The sequence below is a fragment of the Cheilinus undulatus genome, linkage group 17 (genome assembly GCF_018320785.1).
Source record: "Cheilinus undulatus linkage group 17, ASM1832078v1, whole genome shotgun sequence".
In the NCBI taxonomy this organism is placed as follows: domain Eukaryota; kingdom Metazoa; phylum Chordata; class Actinopteri; order Labriformes; family Labridae; genus Cheilinus; species Cheilinus undulatus.
This window is the reverse complement of record NC_054881.1, coordinates 1,563,686-1,590,147: the sequence shown is the minus strand read 5'-3', so window position 1 is coordinate 1,590,147 and position 26,462 is coordinate 1,563,686. Positions and strand designations below refer to the sequence as shown.

At 40.0% G+C, this 26,462-nt stretch overlaps 1 protein-coding gene across 2 annotated transcripts in view; it reads right to left on the bottom strand.

The window, feature by feature from the left end:
* The window catches only part of ppp3ccb (protein phosphatase 3, catalytic subunit, gamma isozyme, b), a 71,667-nt gene that overhangs the window by 18,843 nt on the left and 26,362 nt on the right, over nucleotides 1-26,462 (bottom strand). For both annotated transcript variants that reach the window (XM_041811210.1, XM_041811211.1), the window contains exons 3-11: nucleotides 24,023-24,147; nucleotides 11,687-11,798; nucleotides 11,464-11,609; nucleotides 11,234-11,373; nucleotides 8,693-8,770; nucleotides 4,584-4,678; nucleotides 4,350-4,475; nucleotides 3,545-3,622; nucleotides 2,046-2,130 (exon numbers count right to left, since the gene is read on the bottom strand). In XM_041811210.1, the coding sequence (XP_041667144.1) occupies nucleotides 2,046-2,130; nucleotides 3,545-3,622; nucleotides 4,350-4,475; nucleotides 4,584-4,678; nucleotides 8,693-8,770; nucleotides 11,234-11,373; nucleotides 11,464-11,609; nucleotides 11,687-11,798; nucleotides 24,023-24,147 (985 nt within the window). The remainder of the gene's footprint in view (nucleotides 1-2,045; nucleotides 2,131-3,544; nucleotides 3,623-4,349; nucleotides 4,476-4,583; nucleotides 4,679-8,692; nucleotides 8,771-11,233; nucleotides 11,374-11,463; nucleotides 11,610-11,686; nucleotides 11,799-24,022; nucleotides 24,148-26,462) is intronic.

The window sequence follows — 26,462 nt, the reverse complement described above, 5'->3', positions numbered from 1 at the left end:
CTACAGTAAATATCAGCCTATATCTACAGTAAATATCAGCCTAGATCTACAGTAAATATCAGCCTAGATCTACAGTAAATATCAGCCTAGATCTACAGTAAATATCAGCCTATATCTACAGTAAATATCAGCCTAGATCTACCATAAATATCAGCCTAGATCTACAGTAAATATCAGCCTATATCTACAGTAAATATCAGCCTAGATCTACAGTAAATATCAGCCTATATCTACAGTAAATATCAGCCTAGATCTACAGTAAATATCAGCCTAGATCTACAGTAAATATCAGCCTATATCTACAGTAAATATCAGCCTAGATCTACCGTAAATATCAGCCTAGATCTACCATAAATATCAGCCTAGATCTACAGTAAATATCAGCCTATATCTACAGTAAATATCAGCCTAGATCTACAGTAAATATCAGCCTATATCTACAGTAAATATCAGCCTAGATCTACCATAAATATCAGCCTAGATCTACAGTAAATATCAGCCTATATCTACAGTAAATATCAGCCTAGATCTACCGTAAATATCAGCCTAGATCTACCGTAAATATCAGCCTGTATCTACTGCAAATATCAGCCTATATCTACTGTAAATATCAGCCTGTATCTACTGCAAATATCAGCCTAGATCTACAGTAAATATCAGCCTATATCTACAGTAAATATCAGCCTAGATCTACAGTAAATATCAGCCTATATCTACAGTAAATATCAGCCTAGATCTACAGTAAATATCAGCCTATATCTACAGTAAATATCAGCCTAGATCTACAGTAAATATCAGCCTAGATCTACAGTAAATATCAGCCTATATCTACAGTAAATATCAGCCTAGATCTACCGTAAATATCAGCCTGTATCTACTGCAAATATCAGCCTATATCTACTGTAAATATCAGCCTGTATCTACTGCAAATATCAGCCTATATCTACTGTAAATATCGGCCAATATCTACTACAAATATCGGCCAATATCTACTACAAATATCAGCCTATATCTACTGTAAATATCAGCCTGTATCTACTGCAAATATCAGCCTATATCTACTGTAAATATCGGCCAATATCTACTACAAATATCGGCCAATATCTACTACAAATATCTGCCTATATCTACTGCAAATATCAGCCTATATCTACTGTAAATATCAGCCTATATCTACAGTAAATATCAGCCTGTATCTACTGCAAATATCAGCCTATATCTACTGTAAATATCAGCCTGTATCTACTGCAAATATCAGCCTATATCTACTGTAAATATCAGCCTCTATCTACTGTAAATATCAGCCTGTATCCACTGTAAATATCAGCCTGTATCTACTGTAAATATTAGCCTATATCCACTGTAAATATTGACCCACACTTGCTTTAACTCTCTGCCTGTATTGTCTTTAAATATCTACTGTAAATATTGGTCTATATATGCTGTGAATATCAGCTTTCATGCAATAAATCCTGACCTGTTAAGATGCCTTCTCTTAGCTTTTTGTACCTGGACTAGAGCTGGAACTGTGAACTCTTGCAAATAACCCAGATCTATGAAGATCCTGTCAGAGTGCATGGTCCCAGGTTTTCATTTTCTAAAAGTGAAATGACCCCTAAATCATCTCTACTGAATCATGAGTCAGTTCTATCTCTTACTGACAATTTTCACCATAAATAGAAAATGATTGGATTTAGTGTGGTTTCTTTCTAAGCATCTTTTACTATACTGCTGTTTAAAAAAAATGAACCTTCAGTTTATAAACAGTCTGTTCCTTCAAAAATACCTTTTCTATCGGACTAATTCTTTATAAGATTAAACAAAACAAATCTTGTTTTGTAGCCAGAAACGAAGCAGGAATCTAAATTCATCCTGATATCCAAAACTCTGCCTTTAAAAGGAAAGTCTAGATCACAAAGGGGAACCTGTGAAAGCAGCAGGTGAAGAACAACCCCAGTCCTCTGGATTCCATCATTTTATTTCTCACTAAAAGTTTGATTCTTCTATAAAACTCGATCAAACAGAGGAGAGGGATAAAAACCCACCTGAGGACGGAGAAGACTCGAGCCATCTTCCCGATGGCCCGGATCTTATTCCTGATCACCTCCTTTCTGACGGCTGGAGCTCCACCTGAAGAGCAGAAACAAACGGAGGCAGTCAGAGGACAGAAATGATCAGAAAAGACAGAAAAGCACACAACAATCAGAGCTGGACGTGCTCGGTACACACGGCAGGAGAAGCTCAGCAGGATGACAGTAATAACTGAATGTTTGCTGAGCACAGTGGCGCAGGTTTACTCTTCAGTTACAGACAGAAAACTGCTCTACCAGAGCTGCTGGAGCACGCATTTCATTCCTCTGTGTATGAAGAAGACTTCTACAGCAGCACAGGAAAGAAAACGATTTATAGCTGGATCCCAATTTTTCTGGTAGGATCTCTGCAGCACAACAAAGACTGATTTATTTAACCAGGAGTCATGGATCCTGGCTAAGCTACAGGCTTAGCTTCTTAATTACCATGCTTATTCTGCATTGATTTGTAAATTATACAAGTGCCAGTTCCAAAAAAGCTGGGGCGCCATGTAAAATGTAAAAAAAAACATAAGTCAATGCTTGTCAAATTCCATAAACCCATATTTAATTCAAAATATCAGACGTTAAACTGAGACATTTTAACATTTCATGAAAAATATTAGCTCATTTTAAATTAAAAATCTCAAAAAAGCAGGGACGAGGCAACAAAAGGCTGGAAAAGTAAGAGATACTACTGAAAAACAGCTGGAGGAGCATTTTAAAACTTACTAGGTTAGTTATCAACAGGTCAGTAACATGACTGGGTATAAAAGGAGCATTTTAAAGAGGCAGAGTCTCTCAGAAGCTCCAGTAAAGCCGAGAAGGACCCCTGTATCTCCAGAAGCTCCTGATATAAATGAACTACTTCATCTGAAATCTTTTAGCTGCATCTTTGATTCCTGTCATGTGAAAGGAAGAAGGCTCCATGTTGCCCCATTGAAAGGACTTTTATGCTTTTACAAGTCTTTTCCAATATATAAAACGCTCCTAACTTCACCCTAGCTTGGTCCTTATGAGCTGTGGATGCTGCAGAACTGACCAATCACACGCAGTCTTACATCTCTGAATGCCTGCAGTGATTGCTGCAAGCAACTCGTCCAAGAACTGACTGCTGCTGTTTTATATTTCACAACTGAAAACCAATTCACAGAGAGGAAATGTGCTGTTGATTTATTCTAATGCCGTCTGTGGAGGCAGCTGAAAGCAGGAAACTCTCCTTTGTGTTGTGTTCAAGGACTATCTGAAATGTTGCTTTTGATTGGACAAAAATCTGAATGGGTATGTCAACGTGAAAAAAAGGTGTGGATGTGCTGGAGAGAAGAGCTCACACATGAAGGTGACAAACGTGCGTCATCCTGCAGGAGCAGAGGCGGTTCACACCTTCGTACACCTGATTTCATCTACCTGGATGTTTTTCTCTAATGAAACGCAGAAACAGACGTGTTTGTGGCGATGGTGAGACTTTGGCTTACCCTCACAGGTGTCGTCTCCTTCTGACATCAGCTCGTCGTCAGAGCAGATGTTCAACACATTCACCAGCATCTCTGTCACTGTGAACACAACGACAGCATCAGGAACAGCTGGAACCAGAGGTTCATCCCTTACAGAAACAACGATAAGTACTAGAAAACATGCTGAAGGCTTCAAACATTAACCTTAGGATGACAAGTTTATCTGTTTCTCAGCTGATTTAGAACCTCTGGCCATGTCACAATATTAGAATTAAAAACTTTATAAGTCTACTAGTCAGTAAATATCAGTCTATATCAGCTGTAAATATCAGTCTATATCAGCTGTAAAAATCAGTCTAAATCAGCTGTAAATATCAGTCTATATCAGCTGTAAATATCAGTCTATATCAGCTGTAAAAATCAGTCTATATCAGCTGTAAATATCAGTCTATATCAGCTGTAAATATCAGTCTATATCAGCTGTAAATATCAGTCTATATCAGCTGTAAATATCAGCCCATATCAGCTGTAAATATCAGTCTATATCAGCTGTAAATATCAGTCTATATCAGCTGTTAATATCAGTCTATATCAGCTGTTAATATCAGTCTATATCAGCTGTAAATATCAGCCTATATCAGCTCTAAAGATGTTATAGAGTTTTATTCAGGACCAACAGCCCTTAATCAGCAGAGGTCTTTGTTTTGTTTTTAATATGATATTTATTTATACCTAAAGTTCAAGCAGCGTCTGAGCCGTTGTTCATTAACTAAAAAAAGAGAATTTAAACTGGTCAAAGGTTCTTGATTCCTGCGGCCAGCCTTACCTTTCTCCCCGACGAAGGGCAGAGACCAGGTGAACACGTCCATGAAGTTGGGCAGCCAGTAGGGGTGAGGGGAGCAGTTAAACTGCCGGATGTTCATCACATTATTCTCATATTTCAGCACCGCGGCTAAAACACAAAAAAGCACGCATTAACATTTCCCAGCTCATCAGGCACTTCCTGTCCTCTGTTGCCAGGGCTTCAAGGTTTCTATCCTGTTGCCATGGTTACTCTTACCTTTGTTATTGTACACATCCAGGTAGTTGGGAGCAGAGAAGATTGTGATTAAAGAAGGGAAGCCTGTTGTCTGACTTTTCCTGTACATTCGATACCTAACAGAGACAAAAACAAAACAAATTTAGAGAAAAAAATAATATTTCAATTTATATAAAAGATAAAATCATCAAAAAAGTTTTAAAAACTTGTACAGGATAAGATAAGATGAAGACAAGTCCTGTCAAGTCTGTCTTCTGAACATCTCTTTAAGTTTTGTCTGCATTTATGATCCAGGGTATATGCAGGAATCTTGAAGTTAATTTTAATACCTTTTTAAGACTTTTTCAAGACCTTCTCAATATTTTTAATACCTCACCGCCACTTCAAGCTGTAACCATTTACATCAGTGATATTTTTAACTTAACAGTTTTAGTTTGTGATAAATACTATAGACCACTATGATACAACAAAATTCAAATAGGCTGAGATAGTTAATCTTTGTGCTTCTGAATTTCCACCCACCCGCCCGCTCGCTCTGGTGCTCTCAGAGACAATTTACGAACACACCCACAATAGCCTTGTTTTTTTGTACCTGTTCATCTTTGTTTTTTAACAAAAATGAATAAAATCACACACTTTTATGATGTTTGTGGGACTCAAACTCTTGGACAGCTAATTCAGAAAAAATACCTTCAAAATTTAAGACTATATAAAGTCGTGATAAGACTTTTTTAATACTTTTTAAGGGTCTTAATTTTCCCAAAATTGATTTATCACCTTTTAATACTTTTCAAGACCCCGCGGATACCCTGTGATCCTAAAGGTCAACAAAGATCTTCTCTACAGATGGTACACACTGAACTTTATGACCTTCCTTTCAGTTCTGTTTTTGTGGTCGAATGTTTCAAAATACATGCATTCAAATATGTAATCTTCATCCAGTTCCCTGTTTTCAAAGCAAAATTAGATCCCACAATGCTCTGCAGAGTGCATCACATCAATAATGAAAGGAACCAACTTCCCATGGTGTTCAAAGTAAATCAAACAGGCGTTAAAGTTCCTTTAGTGCAGCTCCAGCAGGCTGACAGCATGGTAAATACTAAAAATAGAAATAACACTCAAACATTAAAGTGGAACAGATGTAAATGTGCAGTATGGAGCGATGATTATGCAATTTTCTGAAATGTAGGAATAAAGCAGGCCCCCTCGGTGCGGTCGCTCATCATGCATAGAGGCTACAAAAATCAACGGTGAGGTTCCTGAAGTAAAAGATCCTGTTCATTTTCTCCACTGTTCATTTGATTATTAGCCATGATGTCAGAACCACACAAGTCACACCTAACATGAGCTACCTGAAGGAGAAACACTGGTTGAAGCTCCTGCAGAAGCATGGAAATGTTTTACCATGCCTCCAAACATCGTGCTTTTATTATGAAAGAAAACGGGAAAAAAGAACTTACTACAGATAGAAAAACTAATGGAAAAGTCTGCCTTGTCCACTGAGCATAAAAAGAGACATTAAGGAGCAGTGGAGGATTTATTTTACATCACTGTGAGAGTAACAGGATGCTAGGCTGAGCAGCATCCAGCAGCTGCACTGCTATGGTGATAAAATTTACCATAATCCCGTTGAGATTAACAGCCCTAGTTATAGGGATTCTGGGAAAGGTGAGGCTGGAAGGTAAATGATGCATTCACAATGTGAGCAAAAATCTCAAAATGCTTTAGTGCAGTGGTTCTCAACTGGTGGGTCGGGACCCAAGCAGTTTTCATGTGTGTCTGGAAAAAATGATGGCAAAAGTCTATGAAAAACATGCAACCATACTGTTTATTTTACTCTGTTTTATTGTAATGATGGGTAAGTTTACATTTTTTTTTTGATATTTTAACTTATCTCCTTTTCTTTCCTTAAAGAGCTGCTTTACCGTGTTAATGAAGTAATGAAAAAATGGCTAAAATTTACACTTTATCGTGGGGAAAAGGGGGTTGAAAATGTGAGTTTTGTCCTGTTTCTTGTTCCTGTCATAATTTCTGTTCCATGATCTTAAGTGCAACATTTCTATATATTTAAATGTGCATTGTTGAAAATTTTTGGAAATTTGGGTTGCAATGTGTCAAAGATATTGGTGGCTTCAGTTGAGAACCACCGCTTTAGTAGCTTTTTATCAAAAGTCAGAGTCTTCTAACCTGACACGCCAGATGGATTTGTTTCACACATCCATCTGGGAAAGCTTCAATAGGAAACGTTTGAGAAAAGGCAGAGGCTTTGAAAAAAACTCGGAGTGTGATTGGATGAACGTTCTGTCTGTCACATCTCTACGGGCCAATCAGAGCAACAAAACACAGGACGTAGCCGCTATCAAGCTGCGTGTGCACAGCTACGGGGAATAACGCGAAACATCGCGACTATAGACTTGTAAGTACTCGTCTTTTGTGGTTTTTGAAAAGAAAACAACTCACTGCTGTTCTTTGTTCTTCTTTTAATGAAGAAATGTTGTCAAGTTCTGATAAAACTGGTGCTTTAGCAGCATCCACGCTAATCTCTTCCTCCATAACTGCACCAGCTCTTGCTGCTGCTTGTGTACATCATGACTTTGCTGCGCCTGAAAGTACTGCCCCTCGTCGCTGATTGGTCCTGTCACTTTCTAACCGGGCCCAAACGGTTCAGATGGGAGCTTTGAGAGATGGATTCACCAGTGAAGACCAAGGGAACAGGCGTATCCATCAGGTTTGCAAGGTTCAGAGTCTTCAGGACTCGTGTTAGTTTCTTGTTTTTGAAGCCATCCTTCTACATGTGACTTTTTTTTTTTTTTAAGAGTTATTTTTGGGCTTGTTATGCCTTTATTGAAAGCGGAGGACAGTGGATAGAAATGAAAACAGGAATGAGAGAGTTGAGGAGAGACATGTGATAAAGTGCCACAGGCCGGATCAGATCCCGGACCGACGGTATACATGGGGTGCACCTTAAACTTCAAGTGGTCCAGCCTCAGGACCTGCCATCACCTTTGAGGACAAAATCGCAACCCAAATTTCCCCCATAAATTATCAACAATGCCCGTTTAGTGAATAGAAATGTTCCACCGAAGCTCTTGGAGGAAGAGGAAAAAGACATGGGACAAAATGGACATGTTTTACACACCCTACTTATTTCCACAGATTTTGAGAAATCACTTCATTGTCTTGGTAAAAACAACTTTTTTTGCAAGAAAAGGACATAAATGAGTCTAAATGTTAATGAAAAATTAACCCATGATCACAATAAAACAGAGCAAAATGAAGGTATGGACGTATGGTCGTTGCATCATTTTTTTCCAGACACAGGGTCACGATTTTTTTTTGCAACTCAGGAAAAACTTCCCTGTGACCCACTTTTGGGTCCCGACCCACCAGTTGAGAACCACTGCTCTAGGTCACCTGCGCCCCAACACATAACATAGTGATTAGATTTTGAAGGTAAGAGGTCAAAGGTCGACTTCTCTGGGCCTCATGTTCATCCCTTTTGTGAACATGGCGTCTTTGAAATGCTTCCATGGATCTCCTTTAAACTTTGCTCACACGTTCGTCCAGACTCAAGGATGAGAGTGTTGGGTTTTGGAGGTCAGAGGTCAGAGGCTGAAGGCCAGGATTAAAGGGCTTATGTGCATCTCTTGCTTGTAACCCCAATATCTCAAGAATGCTTTGGGGGATTTGCTTCCAACTTTGTACGAATGTTCACTGAGTCTTGGATGAATGCGCACAGTTTTGGAGATCCTAGGTCAAAGTTAAAGTCATAAGGCCTCATGTCCACCCCTTGCATTTGTACCCACAGCTGCACTTCCACTGTCCAGCAACCATGGAGGCATGTAACTGCCAGGTTGTAGCCCTTGTTTTTACACCTGTAGCACACCTTTTTCTTTTTTAAACCCATGATCCCTGCATTTGTTCCTATATATGAAGCATTCTTAGATGTTAAAAGTCCCCTAAACCCTCACTCTGAAGCTCAGTCTGAGCTGCAGCCTATCATGCCTACATGCCTAAATGTCACCGTTTCTCACACTAATGAACAGCTGAGGAGGTGTACCTAATAAAGTGGTCAGTGAGAATGTATTTTGCGTGTAAAATGGTTGTGTAAGGGTTTGTGCGTCACTCACCCTGCATCCTGGGCTTCATGTGCTCGTATAATAGACAACAGATTATTGTTCATCAGGAAGTCACAAACTGCCGGGTAACTGCAGAGACAGAATAAAAACAGAGTTATTATTCAAACATCAGGACACCATGAAGGAGCCGTTTGGTCTTCACGGTTTACGCTGCCAGGTTGGCAAACAGTCTCGCTGATCTGCTTTCACCCAGCCTTTGTTTCATGTTGGTCCAAATGTTCGTCCACGATGGAGCCTCTGATCCTCCCACCGCTCTTCTGTCTGCAGTCACCTTGGTTGCCATGACAGTAAAGAAGAGCTCCATTATAACCACAGATGCTTTAAAGTGCTAAAATTAGAGATCAATTAAGGTCAAGGCTCGTACGGAGGAGGAGGAAGAAGAAGAAGAGGAGGAGGAGGAGGAGGAGGAGGAGTGGGAGTTTGATCTTTACAGAAGTGACTTTAGAAGATTATTGTCAAAAAGGTGATAGCTACAAAACAACGCTCCAACAGGTCACTTTACCCACCAGAGGAGACTCCTCATCTCCGACATTTTACAGGTAAAATCAGGATAAACACACCTGATGACTTCCAGAAAAGTCTGAACCTGAAGTCACGAACACTCTCACATGAGGATGAGTCAGAATTCAGGGAGAAAATGTGAATGTGGAGCTGTTTACTGCTTCAGGGGTTTCTGACTCTGTCATCTGCTACTGGTAAGAATGAATATGAGCAAAGTTAGCCACAAGCTAAGAGGCTAGCCATGCCGCTTTCACAGCTTTTCTCCCTCATGTTGTCAGAAAAAACGTATTCAGACGCTTTAAAGGATGACATTCAAAGGATGGCATTCTAAAGCCTATCAAAGGAAAACAGAATGTTGGTGAAGCTGGGGATGTTGGCGGCTTTCTCCCCTACATTTTTGTAAAAACAGCCATATTTGGCAACTTTTGGAAAAAGTGTGGAATGTTCCCAAGAGTCATGGTTGAATGGATGAGATCATCAACGGCAGAGGATGGAATGTTCTGTCCATTAGGCTTTAAAGGATGAGATCATCAAAGGCAGAGGATGGAACGTTCTGTCCATTAGGCTTTAAAGGATGAGATCATCAAAGGCAGAGGATGGAACGTTCTGTCCATTAGGCTTTAAAGGATGAGATCATCAAAGGCAGAGGATGGAACGTTCTGTCCATTAGGCTTTAAAGGATGAGATCATCAAAGGCAGAGGATGGAATTTTCTGTCCATTAGGCTTTAAAGGATGAGATCATCAAAGGAAGAGGATGGAATGTTCTGTCCATTAGGCTTTAAAGGATGAGATCATCAAAGGCAGAGGATGGAACGTTCTGTCCATTAGGCTTTAAAGGATGAGATCATCAAAGGCAGAGGATGGAACGTTCTGTCCATTAGGCTTTAAAGGATGAGATCATCAAAGGCAGAGGATGGAATGTTCTGTCCATTAGGCTTTAAAGGATGAGATCATCAAAGGCAGAGGATGGAATTTTCTGTCCATTAGGCTTTAAAGGATGAGATCATCAAAGGAAGAGGACAGAATGTTGGTGAAGCTGGGGATGTTGGCAGCTTTCTCCCCTCCATTTTTGTTAAAACAGCCATATTTGGTAACTTTTGGAAAAAGTGTACGGAATGTTCTGTCCATCATGGTTAACAGGATGAGATCTTTCAAGGAAGACAACGGAATGTTCAGTCCATCATTTTTATGTCCGTCTTTTCTGTAATGCAGGTTTGAATCTACATTTTTGGCAAATGATACATTAATTATTTATGCAATCCTGCAGTTTTCTTTTGCAAGATTAACACTATTTCAGCCTGGTAACATAAAAACTGCTACCTTCACATCCAAGCAGGAACCTGTATGAGCTCTGAGGGCCGTGTTTAATGAGGCTGGGTGGGACTGATGCAGCAAAATAAACCTGATCCAAACTGATCTGTAGAGAAACTGTGATACTGTGTCATTTCTATGTGACTCATTCAAATGCTGCTAAAACAAACTCCTGCAGGATGAAGAGGCTTTAAACCAGCAGCTGCTCCCCTCCCTGTGACCTCAGCGTGGTGTCAACATGGCACATTCAGCACAAATATTAAGACAGGCCTCAGAATGCTAATATTTATTTTCAGTATCAGTCTGACAGCGGATTTAACCGGCGGTCACTTATCCAGAGATAAGCCATTGTTTGGAAAAGCTTTAATCAGCTTAGATTAGAGCACGGAGCACGGGGGGGGGGGGGGGGGGGGGTTTCCAGCAGCAGCGAAGCGATAAAGTCCTGCAGAGAGGTCTACCTGGAAGAACCGGTCTTAGACCGGCTGGATGATGTTTAAACCTTACAAACACAGGAGAGATAAAGAGGGATTCAGCTGGGTTTTAAGAGGACTGCCCTTTGTTGGCAACTTTAGGCAAAGTGGGTGGAGGTGGCGACAGGCACTTCCACCCACTTTGCCTAAAGTCCAGCGTGTCGCCAGCCTTACACAGACTCCTTCCTCTTGGTATAAGACATTAAAAGGGTCTTTTATTTTGAAAATAACCCCTGCAGAGGGCCCTACCTGTAGAAATAAGAGCAGCCTCTCACACTGTTGTGGCAGAAGTGTTCCTGGGTTTTCTCTGAGCCGTAGTCCTCACCTGGGTCCGACCACAGCAGGTCGCACATCGGACCAAATGCAGGAGGTTCTTTGAACCGGTCCAGCTGAAAATGCAAAAGCAGTTAAATTAATCAGAGATCATTTTTGAGGACTTTTTTTTTAGACCTGTAGGTACACGGTTCCAGCCGTTTTACCTTCCGTATGTCGTCCAGACAGGTGACCTCAGGGCTCAGGCCTCCGTGCACGCAGAGGAACTGCTGGTTGAGGAGAGCAGCCAGAGGGAGGCAGTCAAACGCATCCATACAGGCGTCGTACACGCGCTCAGAGTACTTTATTTTACCTGAGCAGAGCACAAACACAGGTTAATATGGAGACTGAGTGAACTACGGTGCAGACGTCTAACCCTGTAGGACTTACACTCCTGTTTGAAGGTGAAGTACTCTGTAAGATGCCGGCACTCGTGGTTTCCTCTGAGCAGGAAGAGCGTGTTGGGGTGGTTGATCTTCAGAGCCCAAAGGTACAGAACACACTGCAGACACAAACAGGAGGGAGGATTATAACACCAATGCTGGCTTTATTTTCAGCACTTGAGGATGTTTTCAGATCAGTTTTACTCAACCCTGCTTGACCAAAGAGCCAAATTGTTAAAGAATACATCTGCAAGAGCCACAATCTAAGTGGTTAAGAACAGCAAAAATAGCATGAAGTAGCAATAAAAATACGCTAAAGATGGCAAAAATGGTCAAAATGCAGCAATAGTAGAAGGGGCAAAAATTGGAAAAAAGTGGAACGAGTCAGAAAGTAGCAGAAATGGGTGAGGAGTGACAAAAAAATGAGTTACAGGTGGCAAAAAATGGTCCAAAAGTGGCAAAAACAAGGCAAAAAAATATGTGAAAAAGGAACTAAAATGGGCAAAAAGCAGTCAAGAGTGGAAAGAAGGGGCAAAAAATAGGAAACAAGTGGTATTCAATGGCAAAAGGAAGCTTAAATGGGCAGAAAGTGGCATATAGGGTCATAAAGGGTGAAAAACGGCAAAAATGGGGAAAAGTGGCAAAAATTAGGAAAAAGTGGTATGTAATGACAAAAGGATGCTTAATTGGGCAAAAAAGTGGCAAAAAAATTGTGAAAAAGGGCAAAAAGGGAAAAAAGTGGCAAAAATTGGAAAAAGTGGCAAAAGACGTTTCAAAACTGGGGAAAAAAATGGGAAAAAAAAAGGTATTTAATGAAAAAGGTGGAGGAAAAAATGGCCAAAAAAAAGGAAACTAGTCATATTCAATGACAAAAGGTGGCTCACTGGGCGAAAAGAGGCAAAAAAAATTGTAAAATAGGGCAAAAATGGGATAAAAGTGTCAATAATCAGAAAAAAGGGGGATTCAATGACAAACAGTATCTTAAATGGGCGAAAAGTGGCAAAAAAGTTGTGAAAAAGGGCAAAAATGGGATAAAAATGGCCCCCCAAAAAAGAAAACTAGTTGCATTCATTGGCAAAAGGTAGCTCGGTTGGGCAAAAAGTGGTTAAAAAAAGAAAAAAAAAAAAAAGGCGAAAAAGAGTATAAATAGGATAAAAGTGGCAAAATTGGAAAAAAGTGGCAAAAAAAAGCTTCAAAATTGGGTAGAAAATGGGAAAAAATGTGTATTTAATAACAAATGGAAGCTTAAATGGCCAAAAAGTGGAGAAAAAAAAACGTGAAACAAGGCAAAAATAGGAATAAAGTGACAAAAAATGGGAAAAAAGGGGCAACAAGTAGGAAAAAACTGGTATTTAATGACAAAAAGTAGCTTAAATGGGTAAAAAGTCGCAAATAATTGTAAAAAGCAGCAAAAAAGTTTCCTTTTTGAGGTTTTCTGTAGGAATAATATTTAAAATGAAGACAAAAAGAGCCACAAATAATCACAGAAGAGCCACAGGTTGAGTATCACTGTCTTAGAGGGTTTTGGTGAAGCTTTGAGCTTTGCAGGGCGACTGAGACAGTCAAACATGCACCGATGCACCGAGGATTAGCCTCTGATAACCATCCGCTGCTATCGACCAGATAAAGTCAGGGTAAGCAGCGAGGATGTGGGAGATTAGAAAGAGTCAGACGACCGTTTCTGCTGCTCTTCAATGGAGGATTTCTTCTTCTCATAAGTCAGAAGGTTAATTTGATTTCCTGATTATCTGTGATTCATAACTTTGAGTTTTTCTTCCCGTCTCTCTGATAATAAACTTTCAGATGTGCATTTGTTAGCGTTAAAAAGCTCCTGCACGACTTCCAAACAATCCCACTCGTTCAGCTGTCAATCATCCTCTGTGTTTTTGTGCAGCGAGGAACCACCTGTTAAAATCTCAGCTTTTTTATTTTACGGAGGCGTCGACTCCAACAGGAGCCGGATCCGACCAGCTGTTCATCCAGAACCCAACAGGCCCGACCACGGAGGACGAGGATTCGCTCTGCGGCAGCGTTACATCAGCGGGTACCTCTGCAGAAACGCCGTGGTACCGTCCAGGAGGAGATTGTACTGCGGTTTTATGTAACCGACAATCTCATGACCTTGGTCAGAAGAACAGGAGTATGATTGTTCATGAGGAGCTCTCTGTGGTGTGATGATGAGGAGGTGGGTGTAAACGCCTCTATCTGTGTAGAAACCACAAACTAGAGCTCGCTCTGTTCAGCGAGGTGATGAGGTTAGGAGGAGAAACCGTCAGTGGTTTTAAGCTGCATTAAAACACGCCAGCTAGACGTCACCTCAGGCTGCACGCACACAGAAGCACCGACATGTCTAACCTCAGAGAGAGTCAATTCATTATTACACTCAGGGTGTTCATCACTGAGAGCAGCTTATATAAACTACTATCATAATCAACAGAAACTTTTTACTACTTTTGTTGCTTTAATTCTTAGATCAAGGTCAGATCTGATCATAAATATTAAATATGCATGAATGCTGAAGAATTTAACCCTTTAAATGCCAGTTTAACTGTGCCAAACTGATGAAAATTAAACATTTTTTTAAATTACATAAACATTGAGTTTCCCTGAAGGTGTTTATCACAGCCTTTATGCATTATCATGTTTTTTTATTTTAATAAATCCTCACACTCGGCATGTTCAGGGCCAAAAATGGACACCTACCTACATCAACAGCAATAAAATAGACATATTAAAAACAATTTCTCTTTTGTTGCATTAATTTTCTAATCAAAAACAGACCTGATGAAGAAATGGTGGAACCCATGTGCGAGATAGACGTGTAGTTTGTTGCTCCGTCTCAATCGGCCTGAAATCATCCCCCAAATTGAGAATTTCAACTCACTAAGTTGTACAGCAGGCAGATGGGTGGGAACAAGCCACGCAGACGTCAGTTCGAAAAATCAACCGACTGGACAATTTACAACAACGAAAGACCAAACGGACACCTCCGTCGATGAAAGTGGCGCCGCGCTAACTAGCAAAGAAGCTAGGGAACCTGGAGACGAACTGTGTGTGACATACACACAGATTGCAACAGAAACCAAGGGACTCTCATATGTGGAGGAGATTTTAATACCACTCTGAACCCAAACCCAGAAAATAACTGAGAAAATAAACTCGATGATGTTAGAAATAGGACTAAGTGATATCTGGAGACAGCTGAATCCTTCAACCAGGGACTATACCTTCTTCTCATCTCCACACTCAACATATTCAAGAACTGATTACTTTCTGCTGTTTGGTACAGATCTTAATAAAGTGCAACACTGCCATAATGGAACGAGGGATTGTTCTGATCACTGCCCATTATATCTATCCCTAACGACTGCATACACAGACATTTACTCACTCAGGTTTAACTCTAGCATACTGAACAGACACAGAGTTGAACAGTTTGCAAAAGACATATCAGACTACTTAGAAAATAATGACGACGGCGAGGTGTCTCCACCCGTCGTCTGGGATGTCTGTAAAGCGGTGATGAGAGGTAGAGTGATTGCTGTAACATCTTTTCTTAAGAAACAAAGAATGGAAAAACTCAACCGCCTGCAATATGATTTGAAAAAATTAGAATCCAAACATAAAGACTCGAGGGATCCCAAAATTAATCTAGAAATGACAAACAAAAGAAACCAGGTTGAGGAGATAAACAGACAAGAAATTCAGAAGAAATTAATTTATACTAAACAAAATTATTATGAAGGCGGTAGTAAGTATACAAAATTATTGTCATATAAATAACAAAAACAACAGGCAGATAACAGTTTGATGGAAATTCTTATTTAAAGCTGGAAAAATTTGGATTTGACAAAGTAATTATCAAAACAATAGAGGCTCTATACAACAAGCCATCAGCAAAATTGAAAATCAGAGGTGAGTTAACTGGCTCTTTTGGGCTCGGGAGATCTTCGAGACAAGGCTGCCCATTAAGTCCACTTTTATTTGCAATTTTTACTGAACCGTTGGCTCAATGGATTAGGCAGAACAACATGATTAAAGGTATAAAAAAGGCAGCAGGAGAGCAAAAGCTGGCCTTGTTTGCAGACGATGTCCTCGTGTACCTCTCAAGCCCAACAGCTTCACTGCCTGAGCTGATGTCTGTGCTGGGGGAATATGGGTCATATTCAGGATATAAACTAAATGGACAAAAAACCCAGGTCATTAACATTCATGACACCCCCCCCAGTATCTTTGTTTAAAGTATCAACTAGATTGGGATAAGAAACATGTAAAATATTTGGGAATCCTCTTGCCAACTGATTTATCTAAAGTAGAAGAAACGAATTACGGCCCCTGAAAAAGCAAATTATTTCTGACATTAACAGATGGAATTTAATCCCTTATCTTAATATAAGTTCACGCATCGACTCAGTTAGGACGAACATTTTACCAAGACTTCTATACTCATTTCAATCAGTGCCTATTGAAAAACCAGAACAGTACTTTTCAGAGTGGGATAAAATTATTTCACGATTCATTTGGGCTGGGAAAAAGCCAAGAGTAAGATATGAAATTTTGTAACTATCTAAGGAGAGAGGAGGATTGGCCCTTCCATGTCTAATGGATTATTACAGAGCTGCTCAATTGAGACCATTGATTGGATGGTGCAAGCCCAATTACAGATCTAGATGGAAAGAGACAGAGAGCTGAATGGGGAAAGGACTCCCAGTTAATACGTTAATAGGAGACCCCACGTTAATTAGTCATTCGACAGACTCTGATAACCCATATATAATGAGTTCATTAAAGACATGGAGGGGACTAGTTAAAAAATACCAATTGGAAGGTAAAGCTGAAATCTTAAAGTGGTTTGCATATGACCCAGAGTTCTTACCCAGCAAACACGACACGAGGTTCAAAGATTGGACTGGGAAGGGTTTTACAACATACTCCACACTTCTTAAAAAAGGTACAATGTTAAGCTTCCAGGACCTTAAGGACAATAATAATCTACAAAATCAGGACCATTTTAGGTATTTACAAATTAGAGACTTTATTAAGAAAAAAAATGAATAAGGATGACACGACAATTGGAGACGAAATTCTGGATATTTTCCAAAAAGCCTACAATGATGGCACCTACCAAAGAATAATTTCTAGACTATATCGGGCTCTCCAGAATTAAAAGGGAGACCATACTCTGGACATTAAATCAAGATGGGAATCAGAGGGCACTATCATGATAACAGTGGAGGAATGGGACAGAATCTGCAGACAGCAACGGTTGATAACAAGATAACAGACTGCTTGCTGGAGGTCCTGTGGAAGTACTATAGCAAACCATTTTCACATCTTTGGGATTGCCCCTCTGTGGCTCCATTTTGGAGATGTGTCCACGGCGTCCTGGAGGCAGTTTTTAGCTTTAAAATCTGCTTTGACTTTAAAACCATGTACCTCAACGACTTAGAAGAACTTAAATGTGCAAACAGAGACAAATGTTTACTGAGACTATTGTTAGTAGCAAACAAGAAGGCTGTGACCAGAAAATGGCTGAAAGAGACATACCTATTATAAATGACTGGACTGATGTTGTTTACAGTATATACGTTATGGAAGGAATCACATTTAAAATGAGATGTAAAACTGATATCTTTGCTGAAATCTGGTCAAAATGGCTCACCTACGTTTTAACCGTAAGGCCTGATTTTGTATAGCAACAATATGCCCCCTATGGGGGGCATGTCTTCAAATTTTATCGCAAATGAGGGAACTAATATGGTTATATGTGCATGTTGTCAATTGTGTGATCTAAATGTTACTCGAGAGATGGATCCTCCCCCTGCTGTTTTGTTTTATTATTGTTTGTATTTGTGTTATGTTTCTCAAAAACAATAATAAAAAGTAAATTTAAAAAAACAGACCTGATGTGAAATATTGATTACTTTTGGAAAGTTAACCTTTGAAATGCCAGTTTAATTGCACAAAAACCCCGATGTCTGTAATGTAAGACACACAAAAGGTTAAATATTTTCCATTATTCTACATGGAAATTGGATTTCCTTCAAGGTGATTATCACAGCCTTATGTTTGTTAGTAATGAACAACAACTGGGATTTTTATGAAATTGAAATTGTACGATTTTTGATAAATCATCACACTCAGCATGTTCAGGGCCAAAAATGGACGCCATACATAAAGCGCAATATCCCCTTTAATGCATTATTTTCTAAGTACGATCAGATCTGGTCATAATTATCAAATACTAAGTCTATAACTCTATAATGTAAAACACACTAGAGATTCAATACCTCTCATATTCTACAAATCAAATTACATTTCCTTGAAGTTAAATATCAAAGCCTTGAATGTGTTAAGATAAAGCAGCAACTTTTGATTAATTTTACCATTTTATCGAATTAATTAACATTTAAATATTCAAGAATTTGTTTACTAGGATGTAGATGGTGAAAAACAGACACCATACAAAAAAGCAATAAAAATAATTCACATGAAAAATGTTCCCTCTTTTTATGTTAATTCCTTTATCAAGATCAGAACTGATATGAGGTCATTCATTATTTTTTGTGAATTTTGTTCTCCACAAATCAGTTTACAATAAAGCAATAAAGCAGCTGATATCAAATTTGCATTAGGACCAAAATCAACTTCAAGTACAGATAATTCTTTAAATCTCCATAAGATGAGGAACCTAAAAATAATCTCATATTAAATGGCAATCCTAGTACTGGGAAAGAAAATCATTAGGTGACAAACAGGAAAAACTACAAACTTGAAGCAACGACTCCAGAATGAAAGCCTAAAATCATAAATGCATGATTTTTTTTACTGGTTTGGAGTTTAATGGGGCATTTTTGGTCCCAACAGCCTGAGTGAAGGGGGTTGACATGTCCAGACTAGTGAGAGAGGACACCAAGACACCTATGACTACTCTGAAGGAGTTCCAAGCTTCAGCAGCTGAGATGGAGAGACTCTGCAGACAACAACTGTTGGCCGGGTTCTTCACCAGTCAGAGCTTTATGGGAGAGTGGCAAAGAGAAAGACACTGTTGAAGAAAACTCAGATTCAATCTGGACTAGAGTTCACCAGAAGGACTGTGGGAGACTCCATGGTCAAGAGGAAGAAAGTTCTTTGGTCTGATGAGACCAGGATGGAGACCAAACACTGATATCACCACAAACACACCATTCCCACTGTGGAGCATGCTGGGGGCAGCATCGTGCTGTGGGGATGCTTCTCAGCAGCATCGTGCTGTGGGGATGCTTCTCAGCAGGATCATGCTGTGGGGATGCTTCTCAGCAGGATCATGCTGTGGGGATGCTTCTCAGCAGGATCATGCTGTGGGGATGCTTCTCAGCAGGATCATGCTGTGGGGATGCTTCTCAGCAGCATCGTGCTGTGGGGATGCTTCTCAGCAGGATCATGCTGTGGGGATGCTTCTCAGCAGCATCGTGCTGTGGGGATGCTTCTCAGCAGCATCGTACTGTGGGGATGCTTCTCAGCAGCATCGTGCCGTGGGGATGCTTCTCAGCAGGATCATGCTGTGGGGATGCTTCTCAGCAGCATCGTGCTGTGGGGATGCTTCTCAGCAGCATCGTGCCGTGGGGATGCTTCTCAGCAGGATCATGCTGCGGGGGTGCTTCTCAGCAGCTGGTCCTGGAAGCATCCAGAGAAAGCTACACAAAAATGGTTTAAAGACAAAGAGAGGAATGTTCTGGAGTGGCCGCATCAAAGCCCAGACCTCAATCAAGAGTCAAAAAAGCCAAATTACACTGACCTTCATTGATTCATAAAATCAATAATAACCTCACAGCTTTCACGATGAATCCGATCCACATGAACGTCCCGGATGCACGTACAGACGACCCTCAAACATAATGACTCTAACCTTTACTATCTCCAGCCTGGAGGCCCTACAGTGGAGATTTCTAGATTAAAAATGTGAAGCTAAGTGTTGAGCGTGTAAGAGGAGCTGTGAAGTTTGTGCGAGGTGTTGCAGAGGCAGAGAGCAAAAGTTTACGGTGTGATCTGCAGAAGGTTTGTGCAAACACAGACACATTACTCCAAATTAAGCGTGTTATTTTAAAGCACAGAGTCAGATGTGGTGATTTAATTTGATGCTACAATAATATAACCATGGCGCTCTTTGCTTCATAACTAACCGTGGCTCCTGCTCTCGTCTCTGTTGGTTTTATGAAATCTATGCAGACAGCGTGGTTGGAACATTTCTGTGTACAGGGCCATGCTGGGTAAACTGCCTTCATACTTATATAATCTCATTATCCAGACCTCCAGCAGTCTTCTTTATTCAGGCACTGTTAAAAGTCCACCACCGCCTTATTAAGCAGTCTGAGGCTTCTGGATTTGATGTCAGTGTTTTCTGATGGTTGTATTTATTCTAAAGTCACTGATGAGACGCCTCCATCAGCAAAGACATCCAACTTTTAGGTCAAAGACAAAGGAATTAAAAATGTAGGGAACTTTTCTTTGGTGTCCCCTGGGATTCACAGCCTTTCTTCATCACAGAGCCTCCATGAAGAGGAGCCTGCTAACTCCAGCTCTGCTATGAGCCGGTCTAAAGGCTCATTAATGCTCCCTGTCCGTATGAAAACAGATCTGTGTGTTTCAAAGACTCAACCATCGCTGCCTCAGACATCTCTAAGTTAAAACATTAAGCACAGGTTCTCAACAGGTGGACCGGGACACTAAAGTGGGTCACAAAGAGTCTCTGATGTTCTTTAATTCTAAAGGATTTGTCTCAGTCTCCATCTCCATCTCATGTTCAGACTGTCCCATTTTTAATACAAATGTTTACTTTTGCTTGAAATGTCTCAGGAAATGTGAGTGGGAATTATTCACTAAGGAGGGGGTGGTGAGACCTGGGGCCAGGTCAGCTATCTGTTTCCCTTTGTGAGGGTCTGTCAGCCAATAGCAGGCTGTTCTGTAATCACATGACGCTGCCTGAATAGAGCATAGGAGAGAGAGGGGCTGTGCTGCAGCCCCCTGTATTATTATTTTAGTATTTAGCAGAAAAACTCAATAATCAGCAGAAAAACGACTTTAGGCTCAGAGATGCTGAACATTATGATTCTATTTGTTAAACCATGTTTTGAGTCAAATATAGATCTGAAATAATTTACTGGTCTGAACAGTCAGTCCAGAACGTTCTCACTGGTATCGGATCAGGACTTGGTATCTGCCGATAGCCAACCCCTGGGTATCAGAATCGTATCGGGAAGGAAAAATGGTACTGGAACATCCCTAACTGTGGCTGTGTAGTGAACCAGAGTAAGAGAACCAAGGCTCAGGAAACCGTTACTGATTGGACTTTTCAACAATATTATAAAATTTAGAGAGAGTTGCTTTTTGATCTTTGTTAGCTGTAAGCCATCAACACAAAAAACATCTTGAACTAGAAAAGCACTCAGAGAGTGCAGACCTCCGCCATTAGTCCTACCTCCCAATACTGAAGAATCCTTAAAAAAATTCCTGGATCCGTCCCCATGTGCCCCCCACCACGGCATTAGCCGATTACTCCCTCCCCAGTGGAGTGGAAACACGGGGACGCAAAGCATTGGCTTCGCTATGGGTGGACTGTCATGGTGGAAGCATTGCCTGCCGGTGCCAACAGATGCACCGACAGTCTCACCCATGGTCTCACCTGATGACTGGAAGTCATGGCAGAGGGTGAATATTCCTCTATTCCTCCCAGCATTGTGAGTGTTCTCGCTACAATTCGCTGTCTTTCTCTCTGTTACGCTCCGACTCGTCTCCTCGACCAGGTGTGTGTCTTTCAAACTCTGTAAACTCCAAAACTTTGAACAGAAACACACCCAAAAATGCTGCTGGAATGAAATTACTCATGTCCGCCATCTCCTGGTGTAGAGTGGTAACAGCACAGACCTCCGCCATTAGCCCTATCTCCCAATAGTACAGAATCCTTCAAAAAATTTTCCAGATGAGCTGGACCCTACTGTGAACGACTGCGTCCCTTTTTTCTCCCCAGTTTTGTTGTTGTTGTTTTAGAGTAGGGCTGGGAAATTGATCTCAAATCAGATTAAATCACAATATGGCCTGCTGAAATATTTCTTTATTGTAAAATTTGTGCCAAAGTACCAGTTTACAACTTTTTCTTAGCAGCAGAGATGTTTTGTATTACATATGCAATCATTCAGGTGTCATTTTTTCAGAATAGTCTGCAAAAAATCCTCCTTTCTTCATTTTTGAACATTTTTCTTCTTGAATATGAGAACGATATGAAACGATCACGTCCTTTAAAACAAAAATTCATATCCGATTTGCAACTCAAGTCAAAATCAGCACAAGAAGTGTTTTTTTTTTTTTTATGTTAGTCCTTGTCTAACCTCCTGAGACCTGAGCCTTTGTTTGGAGAGCATTTTTATTTTCTACCACTTATTTGGGAAAAATATGGTGAGATAAGATAAATCATCAGTCCTGTAGTTGAAGAGGAATTTTTTGGAAATGTTCCTTTCCAAAACCCCCAAAAATTCCATGATCAAAAAAAAATCTCTTGGAAAATTCTTAAACATATTTTTAAAGTACCCAAATTTTTCCTTAGATAGTCCTTAAATCTTTCAGTGAAAATTCCTCATAAAGCCTGAAAATTTAAAAAAAATCCCCCAAAATTTCATGCAAATTCCAAGCAGTCTCCAGATATTAAAGTAAATTCCCCCTTTAATTTCTTGGCAAATTCTAGACATTTTCAAGAAACATTCTCCAAAATTCAATGAAAATGATGGATGATAACACTAACCCCCTAAAGTTTTCTAATTTAAAAAAATAATATTCAAAAGACAATCCTGAAGCCCAAACTCCCAATCCAGCTTCCCAAAAATTTGGTAATAACTTCCCCATATTCCCATGAAAATGCAATAAAACATTTCAAATAAATTTCAAGCCATGAAACCCTCCAAAATATAGAAGCATATCCTCTTTAATTTCCATAAAAATTCTTTTATAACTCCAAGCAAATTCCCTAAAATATCCAAACAGCAAATTCCTTAAACTTGAATGGGCATCTTGAACAATTATTACATCAATTCTAATACCAACAATGTTTGCTATGATGTAGGAAAGCCAAAATGTCTTCGTATGTGGATGCAGGGTCTTAGGAGGTTAAACTAAGTATAAAATGATTTATTGCTTGTGTTTCTTGTAAAATACATAAAATGAGGAACTTCAGAAATAATCGGATATAAAATCCCGATTAGATTATTTTCCAAAATCGTTCAGCGCTATTTAGAAGACATAAAAAGTCAAACTGGTACCAAATAAAAGGCCATGTGGGAGCTGAAAGACCAAACTTCTAACTGAGCTGATCATCTAGATCTCTAAGACAGCCATATTTCCCATCATTCCTAGCGAGGCTGGGTGGACATAAAGAAGCCAAGCTTTAGGTTACCAGCTGACGGAGCAGCCGTTAATGTGTACCAGTAGCTGTTACACCTACAACCAACCCAGTCAGGATGAAGACATCCTGGACCTCCTCTGTACGTGGTCTGAGGTCTCAGATACCTCTGTTTACATTGAGGCGTGTCCACATAAGGCATTCAGGATCACCACTTGGTACGGGACAGCCTGAACAGATGCTAATGTGAGGTATGAATGACCCTGGTGTGTGTGATCTGAATGGGAGCGAGTGTGGCTCTGAGTTTTCAGGTAGTCGGAGCCGTCTGGAGATAAATGACTTCTAAATTAATCTGGTTCAATGGAGCGTCTGCTCCTCTAAAATGTGTCTGACCCTGATTCTGTCTGCATCCCAGAGACCGGCCGAAATTTCTCCGTCTCTGACTCTGAGAGCAGAGGGAGCTCCTCTGAAATCAAACTTTACTAGTCTCACTTTAGTACTGATCAGATAGGGAGAAGGTAAACCCAGAGAATATTTACATTTTATAACCTGAAACTACTGATTTTAGTCACAGAAATAAGCTGAAAGCTGAATAAACGTGGAATACTCTGTCATGATTCTGATTGTTTTAAGGTGGATCTTAAAGTCATGTCTAGCTGTTTCTCCATCTCTGTCTTTGTGATAGAGGAGAGAAGTGTTCCAGGATGTCCGCTAATCCTCGCCACAGCGGCTAATAACGGCGCCCTGCCATCCACAGACTCACACACACACACCCCCCCCGTCCTGACTGTTTTGGAAACGGGACACGCAGCGAGGCTGGAGGCGAGGGTCTGTGGGGGTGGGGCTCTGCGCGCGGCAGCAGACAGTGTGTCTTTCATTTCCTACGACTATTTAAAGACGCCGTGCTAAGCCGCGCTCCAAATGTCAGAAACACAAACATGTGAGAGCGAGGAGAGGAGAGGCGGCGACTCGTACCTCGATGCTGAAGTACCCTCGGTCCACGTAGTCGCCCAGGAACAGATAGCGGGTGCTGCTGGGAGAGCCGCCCACCTCGAAGAGTTTCATCAGGTCGAAGAACTGACCGTGGACGTCTCCACACACTGAAAACGACAAAAACACACACAATCTTATGTTCCAGAAACCATCCGGTTACTCATGATAGACTTTACCAACACTACATCTCTTTACCAAATATTTAACTCTGTTCAAAGACCCTCAGAGCCTTTTATTCAGACATAAACCTGCAGGAATCCACCAACCAGAGAGCTCCCTGTGGAACTCTAGGATCATGGGTAGGATCTAGGATCATGCCTGAGCTTGTGAATAAACTAGGGTTGGGCAATTAATCGCAAATTAGATTAAATCGCAATTTGGCATGCTGCAATTTTCAAATCGGAGACAGTGCAATATTTCTTTAACCTAAAAAAAAGTGTCAAAATACCAGTTTGATACAATCTTTTTTATGCTTTATACCAGTGTTACTCAACCAAAGAGCAAAATAGTTGAAAAATACCTTTGAAAGAGTCACAATGTAAGTGGTGAAAAGTGCCAAAAACAGCTTGAAGTAGCAATAAAAATAAGTTTAAGGTGGCAAAAATGGTCAAAAAGCAAAAAAAATGGGGAGGAAAAGTGGATAAAGGGTCAGAAAGTAGCAAAAAAAAAAAATGGGTGAGAAGTGACAAAAAATTAGTTACAGTTGGCATAAAATGGTACAAACATGGCAAAACTGTGGCAAAAAAATGAGTGGAACGTGACTAAAATGGGCAAAAAGCAGTCAAGAGTGGCTAAAATGGGCAAAAAGAAGGAAAAATGTGGTATTTACAGACAAGAAGTAGCTTAAATGGGTGAAAATGCAGAGAAAAAAGGGTGAAAAGGGGAAAAAAATGGGATAAAAGTGCCAAAAAATGGTTAAAATGTTTCAACAACGTGAAAATGGGCAAAAAGTAGAGAAAAAGTGGTATATGGCAAAAGATAGCCTTAATAGGCACAAATGGGATAAAAGTGGGAAAAATGGGCAAAAAAGTAAGGAAAAAGTGGTATTCAATGGCTAAAGGTAGCTCAAATGGGTGAAAATGTAAAAGAATGGGTGAAAAAGTGCAAAAAAGTTTCCCTTTTTTAAGGTTTCCTGGGGTAATAATAAATAAAAATGAAGACATAAAAGAGCCACGCGTTGAGCGTAACTGCTTTTTAGGTTATTCAAACCTTCAAGTATACTTTTTATTTTATTTTGTTTTTTACAAAATTCTTACCTTTCTTGCCGATGCATTTATTTTTCTTCATCAAAATGAGAAGATATGAGAAATGATCATCCTCTTCAATGAAGCAGTTGATATCAAATTTACTCTATGAGCCAAAATGGCAGTTAGATATTTCCTTATAAATTTAGCCCCAGTTTAACTTATCTAATATTGTACTTGTTAGAATATAGAATGATTTCTTGCTGATGTTTGTTGAACAACAGAAAAAGCTGAGGAACCTAATTCATCACATTTCAAATCGAAACTGCAATATTGCAGGAAAAAATTGCAATTAGATTATTTTTGCAAATGGTTCAGCCCTAGAATAAACCGAGTCTTCCTTCAGACATGGTGGATAACTGGGCAGAATTTGGAAAAAATATAAAACTGCAGTTAATTTGACTGATATTGCAAATGCAATATGAAGGGAAAAATCGCTTCATGGGATGTTTTTAGCAAAATAATTTAAAGTTGATGCATGACAGAGGTGTGCCTGTGGACTCTCTTCCTGTAAACCCACTATTTGAGGAGCCATGTCTCATAATAACAGGCTTAATATCATAATATCAGGCTTCTAATGCAAATGTTTTAACCGTTTCCTGCAGCGGCTTGCTGTCGATGTTATCCTGCACTCTAGGATGAGAGCGGTAATGTTGTTCCTCATCACAGAGAAGAATTCAAACATGCACCAGTCCTGAAACTCTGACAGAATATCATGCATTCTCCCACTGCAGGAGGAGAGTGGTGTTGGAGCATCTTTAAAGACGATACTACTGATTAAAACACTGAAAATAAACCTCTGAAATAAGCCAGGGAAACATGAACCTCCTAGGATCCTTCAGGAGAAAACTCTCAAAAATGTGGATTAAACTGATATTCTGACTCGCGTTTCAAGTTAAGGAAATATTTAATCTAAATTTCCATCAAACACAGAAGTTCTGCGTGTAAAGGCGAGATCAGCCAATCAGAGACGTCATCATGGTACTGTAGGATTGTGGGTAATGTACTGCGGTTGAGGGAGATTGTGAATGAACCATCTTTTTCTTAAATCAGGTCGATTCATGAGAAATAATGTCTCCTCCATGCCCATATATCCTGGTTTCTGGTAGCTTGGAGCAGCATGGACTGATGATGTGGCTGATTAGGGACAGCACTCGTTTGTGATGTGATAAAATAAT